At 48.4% G+C, this 14,374-nt stretch overlaps 1 protein-coding gene across 4 annotated transcripts in view; it reads left to right on the plus strand.

Annotated features, from left to right (window-relative positions):
* The window catches only part of LOC123761800 (uncharacterized), a 653,931-nt gene that overhangs the window by 286,636 nt on the left and 352,921 nt on the right, over positions 1 to 14,374 (plus strand). For all 4 annotated transcript variants that reach the window (XM_069330457.1, XM_069330459.1, XM_069330458.1 and 1 more), the window contains one exon: positions 5,587 to 5,673. In XM_069330457.1, the coding sequence (XP_069186558.1) occupies positions 5,587 to 5,673 (87 nt within the window). The remainder of the gene's footprint in view (positions 1 to 5,586; positions 5,674 to 14,374) is intronic.

The following is a 14,374-nucleotide window of genomic DNA, read 5'->3' on the forward strand; positions in this document are numbered from 1 at the left end:
GTTTTACGAAACGCGCCCGTGTCGCGTCAGACTAGAAATAAAAATGAATTTTGGAGAACTGATTTTTGATTTACCTCCAACAGTGAAGCGTAATGTACGAAAGATTGAGAAAATTTGTGTTAGAATTATTAATCTTACTTTTTCGGTCATATTTAATAATATATATATATATATATATATATATATATATATATATATATATATATATATATATATATATATATATATATATATATATATATATGAGAGACAATGTCAGACCACGGAGGAAAATGAAACAGGAATTTCCTTAAGTACTTTCGTATATTAAATACATCTTCAGAAGGAATGATTTTACAGATCGAGTGATGGGTATAAATAGGCAGGAGAGAGTCGTGAAGATTGGCCCATCATCGGATGGGCCAATTGGGTGCATCTGATGGGCCACTGGGCCGTCTGCGTTGTCCAAGTATTGTACCTCACCTCTCTTCACGACTCTCTCCTGCCTATTTATACCCATCACTTGATCTGTAAAATCATTCCTTCTGAAGATGTATTTAATATACGAAAATACTTAAGGAAATTCCTGTTTCATTTTCCTCTGTGGTCTGACATTGTCACATTCTTAATCACGTGTTTATTTTTGTGATATACACATATATATATATATATATATATATATATATATATATATATATATATATATATATATATATATATATATATATATATATATATATATATATATATATAATATATAATAATGTCGTACCTAGTAGCCTGAACGCACTTCTCAGCCTACTATGCAAGGCCCGATTTGCCTAATAAGTCAAGTTTTCATGAATTAATTGTTTTTCGACTACCTAACCTAACCTAACTTTTTCGGCTACCTAACCTAACCTAACCTATAAAGATAGGTTAAGTTAGGTTAGGTAGGGTTGGTTAGGTTCGGTCATATATCTACGTTAATTTTAAGTCCAATAAAAAAAAATTGACCTCCTACATAATGAAATGGGTAGCTTTATCATTTCATAAGAAAAAAATTAGAGAAAATATATTAATTCAGGAAAACTTGGCTTCTTAGGCAAATCGGGCCTTGTATAGTAGGCTGAGAAGTGCGTTCTGGCTACTAGGTACGACATATATATATATATACAGTATACATATATATAATATATATAAAACGTTTTAGACACTTAACCCACCAGAGGACTCGAACACTGGCCATCACGGTGGCAGTTACGCACTGTATCCTCTACACCATACTTCAGAGCCCTTAAAGAGGTAGGAATGCTGGGGTATTTAACCAACCAGAACTCCATTCCTCTCCAGGCAGTGAGATAGTGAGGGACCTCTCGTGTTCTTTCATCAAGCCCTATTATGTGGGAAAACTCAGTGCCAAATGCTTAATGCACAGACTTGCTTATAACCACAAGTTGAAGTTGAAGTATTTTTTTTATTTTTTTTTTTTATTTTTTTTTTTATTTTTTTTTTTTTTTTAGATATACAGTATACAAGAGTTGTTACATTCTTGTACAGCCACTAGTACGTGTAGCATTTCGGGCAGGTCCCTGGAATACGATCCCCTGCCGCGAATAATCGTTTTTTCATCCAAGTACACATTTTACTGTTGCGTTAAACAGAGGCTACAGTTAAGGAATTGCGCCCAGTAAATCCTCCCCGGCCAGGATACTGAACCCATGTTATAGCGTTCGCAGAACGCCAGGTGAGTGTCTTACCACTACACCACGGAGACAGTTACCACTACACCACAGAGACTGTATATAATAACTATATAACTTTTTAGACACTCCACCCACCAGGGGACTCAAACACTGGCCACCAGAACTCCATTCCTACCTCTTTAAGGGCTACCTCTTTTTCTGGGGAATACCCCAGAATTCCTACCTCTTTAAGGGCTCTGAAGTATGGTGTAGTGGATACAGGGCTTAACTGCCACCTTGATGGCCAGTGTTCGAGTCCCCTGGTGGGTTGAGTGTCTAAAAAGTTATATACTTCAACTTGTGGTTATAAGCAAGTCTGTGCATTAAGCATTTGGCACTGAGTTTTCCCACATAATAGGGCTTGATGAAAGAACACGAGAGGTCCCTCACTATCTCACTGCCTGGAGAGGAATGGAGTTCTGGTTGGTTAAATACCTCAAAATTCCTACCTCTTTAACCCCTTAACTGCATTGCCTCCAAATATGACACCCCCACAGTGCGCAGGAAATAAATTCTCTGGAAAAAATAATTTTTTCCTTTTAAAGTGTCAGAAACCCTTCCCTCAGTATGGGTGTGTAGAAAAAAAATCGAAATTATACTTACTTTGGCTGCTATGGGGTCCATAAGTTGGGGGCGTGACGTCATCATTCCCTGTTCGCCCGTGACGTACACTCCCAGGGCCAGTAGGGCGCTCGGGGCGGGGCGCGCGAGTTGCCAAGAATATATTTTCGTTCATTTTTTTTGCACAGTCCCAAATACATTTTATTTGTTTTTACGTTCTAATCCTATGTATAGTGAACACTGTACACTATATTATGGCAGTAAAACATCCGTACTGTCCGAAGACACTGTGTTACGTGCATGACACTTGTTTACACATATGCAGCACATATTTGCTATGTATCATGCTAATTTATGTATTTATACAATCTATTTACACACTATACACTGTCACACACTATATACATTCACCATCAACACACTCAGAACTCCTCGAGTGAGAGTAGCCACACCCAGCCAGTCTCCCTCACTCCAACATCTTACTCGCCAACATTGCTCCTCCCACCATACTGTTATAGTTCTTATTACACATGTTCTATATATCTATCTACATGTTTTATTTACCAGAACTATGCAAGTAAGCCGGTATTGTGTCCAAACAGTACAGTGGCCACCATACACTGCATGACAAATCACACAGCCGACAGCAGACGACGCTACGATTACGTCACCTCCCTCACGAAAATAGCACCTCTCAACATTCTCCTGTTGCTGTTCTTACACTATATACACACACTATATATACCCATGTACATATGTGTTGCCCATAGCGAACCACTAAGCTAGTATGGTGAGCAAAACAAGACTGGCAGCCACACACACACGATGAGGCTACCTCTATTCTCGCCCTCCCTCCCTCACCAAAATTCCTCCTTCCACAATACTACGCACAACGCTAATTATAACCACAATCCTGTTATTATCACAATTCTGGTCACTAATTCCTGTAAATGAATAACTGACCACAGGTTTATTTTGAAAAGGAACCTTAAAAATCATTTGAAGATTCCTAGATGGACGAAATAATGCTGTGGTGCTGTGGCTAGCGCTGTGAACATCGTGAACAGCATTGAATCATTGATATTTAAACATTGTACCCAGTCATTATCACACTCAGGCTCTTCTATAACACTATCATGGCTAAATAATGCAAGTTATATATATATTTTGACATTATTAGGCGATGCTGTTGGTCACACGCTGAATAGTAGTGCTGTGCGCTCCTGCTCCGAGCGCCAGCCTTGGTTGCTCACACACTACTGAGGCTCCCACACCCGGGAATGTGGACCACGATTTTTTTTAAAGATGGCGTCTGTTTACAGGAGCCCTGAGGAAGCTGATGTGAACCCCATGTAGCCACGGGAGTTTTGAATGGAACGTGAAAAATAGACATACCCGGAGGCGTGTTGCGCAAACCAGACGTGAGCCTGCAGGCGCGTTGTGCAGTTTAAGGGTTAAGGGCTCTGAAGTATGGTGTAGTGGATACAGTGCGTAACTGCCACCTTGATGGCCAGTGTTCGAGTCCCCTGGTGGGTTGAATGTCTAAAAAGTTATGTACTTCAACTTGTAGTTATAAGCAAATCTGTGCATTAAGCATTTGGCACAGAGTTCTCCCACATAACAGGGCATGATGAAAGAACGCGAGAGGTCCCTCACTATCTCATTGCCTGGAGAGGAATGGAGTTCTGGTTGGTTAAGTACCCCAGAATTCCTACCTCTTTAAGGGCTCTGAAGTATGGTGTAGTGGATACAGTTTTTGTTCATGGATACATCAATAAAAACTGGATACATGTAGTGGATACAGGCTTTGTTGATGGTGTCACACCTGCGAGCTTCGTTTCGGCGACAGTATGATGTTCCTGGTGTTTCTATGCACCTTTTTCTTGCTCTTCGTAGGTTGTCTTCTCTTTCGCATCGGGTTGTCTTGTCCTTTCTTGGGTTTACAGGACTACAGTTATTTGATGTTTCTTACTGTTACCTCATTTTGTGCAGCGCTGGCGGAGCCGCTCCGGCTTGCGTTCGGAGTGAACGTCACATCTGCCCCGTTCCTTACGCTTTCTCGTGTTTTGTTACACCTCCGGCCTGCTCATGCAGTTGCCTGAGCTGTCCTGGTCGTTAATCAGGGTGCCCTCATATCTTCTCCTCAGTTTGTGGTAGCCCCTTCGGTTCAGGGTTCTGCTCTTTGGTACTGGTGGTAGGTTTGTACATTTGCAGCTTTTCTCCGTCCCTCTAGCGACGGTCGAGAAGGCTGCTTTCCGGAGGGCTCCTAAGGTTGTTGATGCTTGATTTTTTCGGTCGGGGATGCGTCCTGTGTTGTCCGGTTGCACTTTTTGCCGTAACCTGCGTACCTTGTCTGGGGATGCGCTTTGGGTTGATCCAGTTCCCCTCGTTCCCTGTTTCAGAGCTCGGGTCTCCCAGGTCGTCCGCAGAGTTTTTAAGTTTTACAGCCTGCGGTCTATCCTTGCGCCCGTGCTGTTCGGACATTTGCAGCTTTCACTGCTTTGTTGGTGACGTCTAGGGCTCATTTCAGGTGCAAGGATTTGAGGGTCGCACAGGTTCTTGGCTGCCCGTTCTTTATGTGCGCGTCTGCTCGTGTACGTTCTTGTTGCCTTGGGTCGCAGGTTGCAGCCTGTTGTCTCGGCTTCGCGTTGCGGAGTTTGTGGCAGCCGCCTCCTGGGTCAGCCCTTTCTTTTCCTTCTCTTTGGGTATGAAGCTCCAGGGCACCGTAGGGGCTCCCCACAGAAACCAGCGTTGAATGTAATGAAACGCCATTTTCTGGGTGAGCCCCGGAGGCTCCCTGGCAACCCTCCCTCTCACTGGTCGGCATGTCAGCATTTTTTTCATGTTGGTTGAAGCTTAGCTTCCAAACTGATGCTAGGCAGCCGGCGTAGTTAGGTCCGGGGCTCCCCCTCCCCCTCTCGGGGTGGGGAGGGCTGCGCGGACGATCGGCGCGGCAGTAAAGTGTGATGTTTGCTTGTTTCCTTGAGATTGTAGGGAGTTTCTACCTCTGTTCGGTTTTTTGTTTCAGTTTTTTACCATGTGGAGTTTGCTTTGTTATGCCTACCTTTCTGGGTGCCTGACCCCGGTTGATGGCAGATAAGGAAAACCCCAACCACAAGGGGGGTTTTCCAGGGCCATTGCTCCCTGAAACCTCTCTGCAGGGGCCAGGTTCTGGCGCTGGTCCCTGGTAGGTCTGAACTCCTTAGCTAATGTCCTGGTCTAATATAACATACATTAGCCCGATAAGCTCCAGGGAGCCTCCGGGGCTTACCCAGAAAATGGCATTTCATTACATTCAACACTGGTTTTATCTAAATTTCAGAAAATTTGGACAGAAGTCTGAAAACTCAGCTCCCTATCAAGAACCCTGAGGCAGGAGAAGCATACTTAGTGACAAAGCCTTCAAACAGTAAGTTAAATTATTTTGTATTTGAGAAAAGGAGAGGTATATTAGGGGGGATAGAAGTGCAGTAAGATGAAAGTTATAAAGGAAAAGTATCGGGAGTATGTTTACCTAATTGTAGGCCAAGGCCTAGTTGGTTTGTTATATCGAAGTGAATGATGAAGTATGAGCTGGTTAATTGACAAATGAATGTTTATATCAAGTACAAGATAAGTAGAGAGAGAGATATTTTTTAACTTCTTATGCTTCAGAGGTTAAGGAGAATTTATAATAATAATAATAATAGTAATAATAATAATAATAATAATAATAATAATAATAATGGGGAAATTTTACTGGAGATGGAGAACTAAACTGCTGTAGTTCTTGAATGAAGGTGAAGGAAAGTCCCTAATGTATTAACCTTTACGCCGCTAAGGGCTTATTGGCCTGCAGCACCACCAGGCGCAAAAAAAAAATGCAAATTTTTTTTCGTCTTATAAAAGTGTTCATTTGTGTTCCTTGAACACAGGATTTTTTTTTTTTAATTATACTTACCAATGACATATATGAGCCGAGAACTTTGAAGATGACGTCACATATCTTGGTCGCTGGAGTGCGGTGCGTCCCAGGAGAGTTAGGCACGGTGTTCAGGCAGCCCGAGTTGCCACGAATTTATTTTCGCGGCAATTTTTAAAGTACCTATGGCGTATTTTACATCCTAGATCCTACAGATCCTGAGCCTACTGGGCTCTTTCATATCTTCATTTGAAACTGTGTATGGAGTCAGTCTCCGCCACATCACTGCCTCATGCATTCCATCTGTTAACTACTCTGACACTGAAAAAGTTATTTCTAACATCCCTGTGGCCCATTTGGGTACTCAGTTTCCACCCGTGTCCCCTTGTTTGCGTACCACCCGTGTTAAACAGTTTATCTGTATCTATCCTGTCAATTCCTCTGAGAATTTTGTAGGTAGTGATCATGTCTCCCCTTACTCTTCTGTCTTCCTGTGTTGTGAGGTGCATTTCACACAGGCTTTCCTCGTAACTCATGCCTCTTAGTTCTGGGACTAGCCTAGTGGCATGCCTCTGAACTTTTTCAAACTTCGCCTTGTTCTTGACAAGGTACCGGCTCCATGCCGGGGCCGCATACTCCAGGATTGGTCTTACATATGTGGTATACAAGGTTCTGTATGATTCCTTACACAGGTTCCTGAAGGCAGTTCTGATGTTAACCAGCCTCGCATATGCCGCAGATGTTATTCTTTTGATGTGGGCTTCAGGAGACAGGTTTGGTGTGATATCAACTCCTAGATCTTTCTCTCTGTCCATTTCATGAAGGACTTCATCTCCCATTCTGTATCCTGTGTCTGGCCTCCTGTTTCCACTGCCTAGTTTCATTACCTTACATTTACTTGGGTTGAACTTTAGTAGCCATTTATTGGACCATTCATTCAGTCTGTCTAGTTCATCTTGTAGCCTCATACTATCTTCCTCCGTCTTAATCCTCCTCATACTTTTTGCATCATGGGCTTGGGTGGCTGTGCCTGAGAGAGGCCATCCATCTGTAGAGGGAATGTTTCCAGAGTAGTGCATGGGAGCAGTCAAGATGTTTTCCTTGAGGAGGGTAGTTCAGCATTTGTATGCTTGTTTAACAGTATGCTGCCTATGGCCCTAAGCTGCATTTGGCATTTGTTATACCATCTTTAGCAAGTGGCCCTTGTGCCCGGTGTTTCTGCTTGGTCTTTACATACAGGACCCAGTAAACCAGTTGCAGTCTTCACTAGGGTTTGGCTTGGCCCACACCTCCGAGCCCACACATTCTACTCGCGAGTATAATGAGTGTGCCTCAACCTTATTGCACTCCGATGGCCGTTCTTGGCCACTTGATGCACGTTTGGGCAATGTTGGAGCTAGGGGTTTGCTGACCAGGGCTGGCATGGCCCAGATGCCTTGATGGCTCTGCTTATGATTTTAGCCTTCTTGCATGGGGTTGAGGCTTTAGAGGCACTTCCCACATTGCTCACTCTTCTACCTTGAGGCTGTAGTAGGTTTCCATTCTTGTCGATTGATATGGCAGCAGACTGTGCTGGTCATTGTGTTAGATATGGCTTATACCTTGCCCCTATTGTCCTCCTTTCTGGGGGGAGCCCTTACGGCTCCCCGGAGCTATCCATGGCTGATATGGATACCTAACTATTTTGCATCAGTCGATGTGGGTGGAGTTCTAGGCCTACCGGGGACCACGAGCCAGAACCTGGCCCCCTCACAGAGGCACGGAGAGCAATGGACCATAGAAATGCACGTGTGATTTGGAGCATTCTATATCTGCCATCGACCAGGACAGGCACCCAGAAAGGTAAGCGCCACAAAACAAACCCCTATTTTGGTTAACGACGAAAATTGACAAATGAATGGACAGAACTCCCCATGAAAAGCGAACAATCAAGCATGACGTCACACGAGCCGCGTCGCATGTCTGCGCTGCTCCTCCCTCCCCGGAAGAGGGAAGGGGGAGCCCCAGACCCCCGAGCTGGTGATCCCTGCCCCAGTTCCTCGGCAGATGGGATAGTGCACGGTCGTGTGGCTCCAGCTCCAGTCTTGTCTCAGTGCTGTGACTTGTTTTCAGTGCTGCTCTTCCGGTGGTCGTGTGAGCTGGGAGTAGTATTCTCAGGTACTCGGGCTGCATGTGCTTAGGGTCACCTTCCATGAGTGCCCTGTAAGTACCGCCCTTGGGGCTTGGGGTTGCCTTCCACAAGTCACCTTGAGTCTACCTCTGTTGGCTTTTTGCTGCTTGGCGTTTGGCCCCCCCGAGTGTTTGAGGTTTTCCTCCCTTGTTTACCTTGGGGTAAGTGGTAGTTATAGCACTGGTGGGGCGCAGGGTACTGTGTAGGTAGTTTTCACCTATAACAGCAGCCGGCTCTGTTCCCTCTGGTACATTGTCCACGTGTGTGGTTTTTCTTTTCTTTTTGTTTTTGCCTGGTAGGGGGGTCTGCCTTGTGTTCCCCTCCCACTTATATTAGGGTCGTTTGTGTGGTGGCACCCCCTGCTTCGCCCTCACGAGTGGACACGTCCCATGGGTTCAGCTTTAGCAGTTTGCTTGGTAGTTTGGGGCGCCGGTTAGCAGTGCCCTGCCTGGGATAACCCTTAGCAGACCCAGTCTAGGGGCCCTGGGAAACCCCACGGGGGCTCTTGGGTCCGATAGTGGAGACCCTTGCGTCCCCTCTCGCTTTGTGCGAGTTGAGGGTTGCTCTGTCCACTTGTCTCAGGGTGACTCTCATTGTTTTTGCCTCCGTCATGCTGCCTGTTGGGTCGGTGATACATTCGAACCCGAGTCCTGCGAGCTGTGTTACTTGTTCGTGGCTCATTTCACCCAGTCTGCTGATGACTTACCTTGGGTGCAGGCAGCTCGTGCATTGCAGGGTAGGTTGTTGCAATGCACTCGGGATGACGCTTCCCCGGACGCCCCGAGGCTGCCCCGTTTTGTGTAGGGGCCCAGACTTGGGGGTTTTGGTCGCTTCAGCCTTGGTTCCGGTCATGCCCCCTTGTTTTTCCCCTTCGGTGGTTCTTTTTGTTCCCCCCTCTTGCTTCCAGCCCCAATGCGTCTGATGGCTTCGGGGTCGGGGCGGGGTTTAGAGGTTTCTGAGACTTGGGCAGTTTCGGGGGTTGCCCCGTCCGGGGTAGCTGCAGAGGCATTCGAGTCTGTTCCTTCGGCCGATGCTCCGGGGTCTGACCAGTGGGCCCCTTCTCTTCCAGCTCTTTCGGCTGCCCCGGCTTTTTCTTAACACTTTGGCGTACCCCGCGCACCATCCCTCAACTGTGCGATTTGGGTCCCAGCGTTTCACGGGAGCGCGCGTTAATTTTGAAAAGTGTATACTCTCTTCAACTTTGTCTCCTTAATTCTCGTCCAACGAGATTAAATTTGGTATCATTGTGTACGCAATAGAATTCTCTGCAGCACTAAATGCATATATACTCCAAAAGCTTGGCTAATTACCCGCAGCAAACAGAGAAAGTGCGAACGAGTTACCCAGGAGCGCGAAAAGCTATAAAATGTGTTCACTCTTTTCACTCTGGTCACCTCAATTTTCGTCCTAGGTCTTTCATTTTGGTATCAATGGGTTTGCAATAGAATTATCTAGAGGAATTTAGCATATAAAATAAAAAACCTGGTCACGCTTCACCCGCCAACGAGTTGAAGACGGGCCACGCGTTAACCGCGAGTGAGCGCCCAGACGCCTTCCAGCTACACTCCCAATTCCTGCCCACAAATGTTTAGTATTTAGTATTTTAGTATATTTAGTATTATAGTTTAGTATTTTTTGTGTAGTAGTTGTACATCACATAAGCATTGTAGATAGCCATATGCACAAAATAGGTAATTTTCTTCGTCCATTTGTGAATTTTCCTTATGAAGTGGTAATATTTGATCATTTGGTCAAAGTGATCAACATCTTTCATGTTTGTATTGTAGTCACAGATTGCATTCGGCTTGTTGACAGTTACCAAACAGTCCCCCAAAAATCGGATAAAAACCTGATTTTTGGCAATTATTTTAGTGGACGACGCAGCATTGCGTCATCCCCGAGATTACCAACAGTAAACGGATGACGCAATGCTGCATCATGCCCGGACTAAAGTGCTAAAAGGCCGGGACTTTGTAGGGCGACTCGGCCCCGGGGCCTAGTGTAGAGGCTCCTGGGGTTGGGGAGGAGCTGCCTTGGGGGCCTTAGGCTCCATTGGACCCTGCCTGGATTTCCGTCCTTCTGAGCGGGGCTTACTGTTGCAAGGAGTAGGGTTTTCTTTTCCCCCTCTGCGTACGATTTGAACTTGGGTTCTGCTCCTCCCCGGGTTCGGTTCCGTGTCCCTGTGTTTTCTTCAGTTCCGTCTTCCGGAGGTTTTCCGCTACCCACATCTCTCCGCCTGCGGTGCAGTCGTCCTTTGCAGCTTACCTCCTGCGTGACCCGGAGTTTGCCACCGTAATGGTTCCGTCTTCATTCAGGTTTGGGTCATCGTGTCCTTCCTGGGTGCGTTGTGAGGTTCCAGGTTCATCCTGGCTTGCAGACTGCCCCTTGTTTTTGCTGGGTGCTTGGGACTCGTTCTGTTGAACGTTAGAGTGGTGCGAGGCGTTGACGGCAGTCCAGGTTTTCCTGGGAGGCGATTCTGCGCATCTTCATGAGTGTCTTTTCGCTTCTGCCCCTTCTGCGGGATGTTGGTGCGGTGCGGCTCCTTGTGTGGGTTCCTTCCCTATCGGCTGCACTTGTGGCAGAGGAATTGCGCGCTCGTGGCTTTTTGGCTTCGGTCCTGCGTTTTCTTTTCCCTCCTGGAGCTGTCTTTGGATTGGCTTGCAGAGGATGTAGTGGCGCTTGGGGACGTTCCTGGGTCTGGCACCTCGGTATCTGCTGCTCGGGCTTCGTCTGCCATGTTGAAGCTCTTTGTGCCGGTCCTGTGTGAGGCGTTGCTACGGTTTTGTTGTGTTGTTTTGTTTGTGTTGTGGGGGCTTCAGTGCTACCACTTTCGTTGTCTCTCCTTCGGGTTGTATCTGGCACCTCACGTATTCACACGCCTTACCCGGGTCGTAGTGGCCCGTTTGCGCTTGCTACGTATTAGGGTGTTGGCTTACCTCGACGACTGGCTGGTTTGGGCTCCCAGTCGGTCCGCGTGTCTACTCGCCAGGGTTTGGTGTTTCCCAGCTCGCCGGGTTCGGATTCCTGGTGAACTGGCAGAAATCCCGTTGGTTCCCTCCCAGGTTCAGTCCTGGCTGGGTCTTGTGTGGGACTCTCGGATCGCTTCCTTGTCTCTTCCTCCGGAGTCTCTTCTTCAGCTGCAGTCTTGCCTGTGTCTGGTTCTGGGGGGCTCCTAGGTCACCCGGCACTTGCTCGAGGGTTTGTGCGGGAACCTGAACTTCGTGATGTTGTTCTACCCACTGGGTTAGGTTTGGCTTTGTCGGCTGTTCTGGTTCCTTTGGGGACATCCCTTCCGCCTCTCTCGCGATCGCTGGGTTCGACCCCGGGGGCTTTGAGTCGGCTGCTGCATCGCCGGCTTCATCTATGGGTTTTCGGGGTTCGGTGCCTTGGCGCCTGCCCAAGCCCTCACTCGATGTGTTCCCAGATGCGTCGTCGCTAGGCTGCGGCTTTGTGACCAGCGCTCTCCAGGCCGCCAAGGGGTGGTGAGGTCCATCCTTCCGTCGGGTCCACAGCACGGTGCGGGTGTTCACAGCGGTGTGGTTTGCGCTTCGGTGGGTTCGGGTCACCCACGGATCGATGTTCCGGCTCCATTCGGACCGATCTCCGGTGGTTCCTCGCCTGAACCGAGGGGGTTCGATGCTGTCCATGGCTTTTTGGGGATGGTCACTTCGTGTGACTGGTCTGCTGTGTTCTTGGAGTTTGGCTCTCCTTCCGTTGGTTCTGCCAGACGTTCGGGCGCCCGGAGGTGGACCTCTTCGTGTCGGCGTGGTCGAGGAGTCTTCCGTTTTCCGTGGCATCCTTCCCCGACTGCGAGGCTGTCGGGTTCGACACCTTTCGGCGGGTCTGGTCGAGGTGGGGGTTCCTGTACCTCTTTCCCCTGGTTCAGCTGTTGTTCCTGGTCCTGGCTCGCTTGGAGGCTTTTCAGGGTCGTGTGATCCTCTTGGCCCCGTGGTGGACGGCCCCCCTGTGGTTTCCGGCGCTGCTTGCACGGTGTCCGAACCCAGAGGTTTTTCTGCAGCTCCGCCTCTTTCTGGGGATCGGGCTGGTCCGGTACAAGACTGGTTTGCTCTTCTCCCTGAGTCTTCGCGTTTGGTGATTTTGACTCATGTTTCTCACTATCCCTGTGGTGAGTAAATGGCTTCTTTGTTGGTTTCTCACCTGCAGGTTCCTCTTGGCGGCAGTATGAAGTTTCCTGGCAGTCCTTCCTGTTCTTTTTGGCCCTTCGTCGTTGTTCCTCACTTTCGGTTCAGGTGGTGGTGTCCTTTCTCTCTTGGTTGTTCCAGGCCCGTCATTTGCTGCCTAATACTGTCGCCTCGTATCGTGCGGTGCTGGCGGAACCGCTGCTGCTAGCTTTCGGTATCGATGTTACTCCTGCACTGTTTCACAGGCTGTCTGGTGCATTGTTTCACCTCTGGGCCTGCTCATGCACCGCCTAAGCCATCCTGGTCTTTGGACAGAGTGCTCTCCTATCTTTCTTCTTCTCAGTTTGTTGTGGCTCCTTTAGTTCAGGATTGCTTTGCTGTGGCTCTTTTTCGGTTGGCATTGGCCTCTGGAGGTCGTGTGGTGGTGCTTCATGCTCTTCTCAGGCACAGTGGTTTTTTGCTCCTTTGGTCGTGGTCATAGGTTTGTTTGTCTGCAGCCGTCTCCCCTTTTTCTGGCGAAGAATGTGACTGCTGCTTTCCGGAGGGATCTTTGGGTTGTTGCTTGGGTTGTCAGGCCGGGGGTTCATCTTGTGTTGTGTCCGGTTGTGGCCCTCCGCCATTATCTGCGCACCGCGGCTTCTGTGTCCGGGGACGCGCTTTGGGTTGATCCAGTTTCCCTTCTTCCCTGTTCGCAGGTTCGGGTCTCTCAGGTAATTCTGCGGGGTTATTAACTCTAGCCGGTCGGCCGAGCGGACAGCACGCTGGATTTGTGATCCTGTGGTCCTGGGTTCGATCCCGGGTTCCGGCGAGAAACAATGGGCAGAGTTTCTTTCACCCAATGCCCCTGTTACCTAGCAGTAAAATAGGTACCTGGGTGTTAGTCAGCTGTCACGGGCTGCTCCCTGGGGTCGGAGGCCTGGTCGAGGACCGGGCCGCAGGGACACTAAAAAGCCCCGAAATCATCTCAAGATAACCCCAAGAAGCCAGCCTGCGGTCTATCCCCGTGCCCATGACGTTCGTAAGTTTGCTACTCTAGCTACCGTCTTTGGAGATATGTCTTGGGCTGACATTCAGGCACGGGGTTTTTGGCGGTCGGACAGGGTCCTGGCTGCACGCTCCCTTGTGAACGTTGCTGGGCCCAGTCGGGCCTGTGTTTCTTTAGGTCGGCGGATGCAGCCTGTTGTCTCGACTTCGAGTTGAGGAATGGAGCACCGTCCGCATCCCGGGTTAGTCCCCTTGTTTTATTAAGTAGTCTTTGGGGAAGAAGCTCCGGGGAGCCGTAGGGGCTCCCCCCAGAAAACCAGCGTTGAATGTAATGAAACGCCATTTTCTGGGCGAGTCCCGGAGGCTCCCCGGCACCCTCTCGCCCTCTGGTCAGCGGTTTTTCGCAATTTTGATATCCAGCTTCAGAACTGGGGTGGGGATCGCCGGCTCGGGGGTCTGGGGCTCCCCCTTCCCCCTCCCTGGGAGAGGGAAGCTGCGCAGACATGTGACGCGGCTCGTGTGACGTCATGATTGTTTTTCTTGGGGAGTTCTGTCCACTCGTTTGTCGATTTTCGTTGTTAACCAGAATAGGGGTTTGTTTTGTGGCGCTTACCTTTCTGGGTACCTGTCCCAGTCGATGGCAGATATAGAATGCTCCAAATCACATTTGCATTTCTATGGGCTATTGCTCCCCGTGCCTCTGTGAGGGGGCCCGGTTCTGGCTCGTGGTCCCCGGTAGGCCTAGAACTCCATCTACATTGACTGATGCAAAATAGTTAGGTATCCATATCAGCCATAAATAGCTCTGGGAGCCAACGGGACTCACCCAGAAAATGGCGTTTCATTACATTCAACGCTTGTTTTCTGGGGGGAGCCCCGTCGGCTCCCCGGAGCTTTACCGGCTGATATGCTA

This window comes from Procambarus clarkii, chromosome 24, assembly GCF_040958095.1.
Source record: "Procambarus clarkii isolate CNS0578487 chromosome 24, FALCON_Pclarkii_2.0, whole genome shotgun sequence".
Lineage (NCBI taxonomy): Eukaryota > Metazoa > Arthropoda > Malacostraca > Decapoda > Cambaridae > Procambarus > Procambarus clarkii.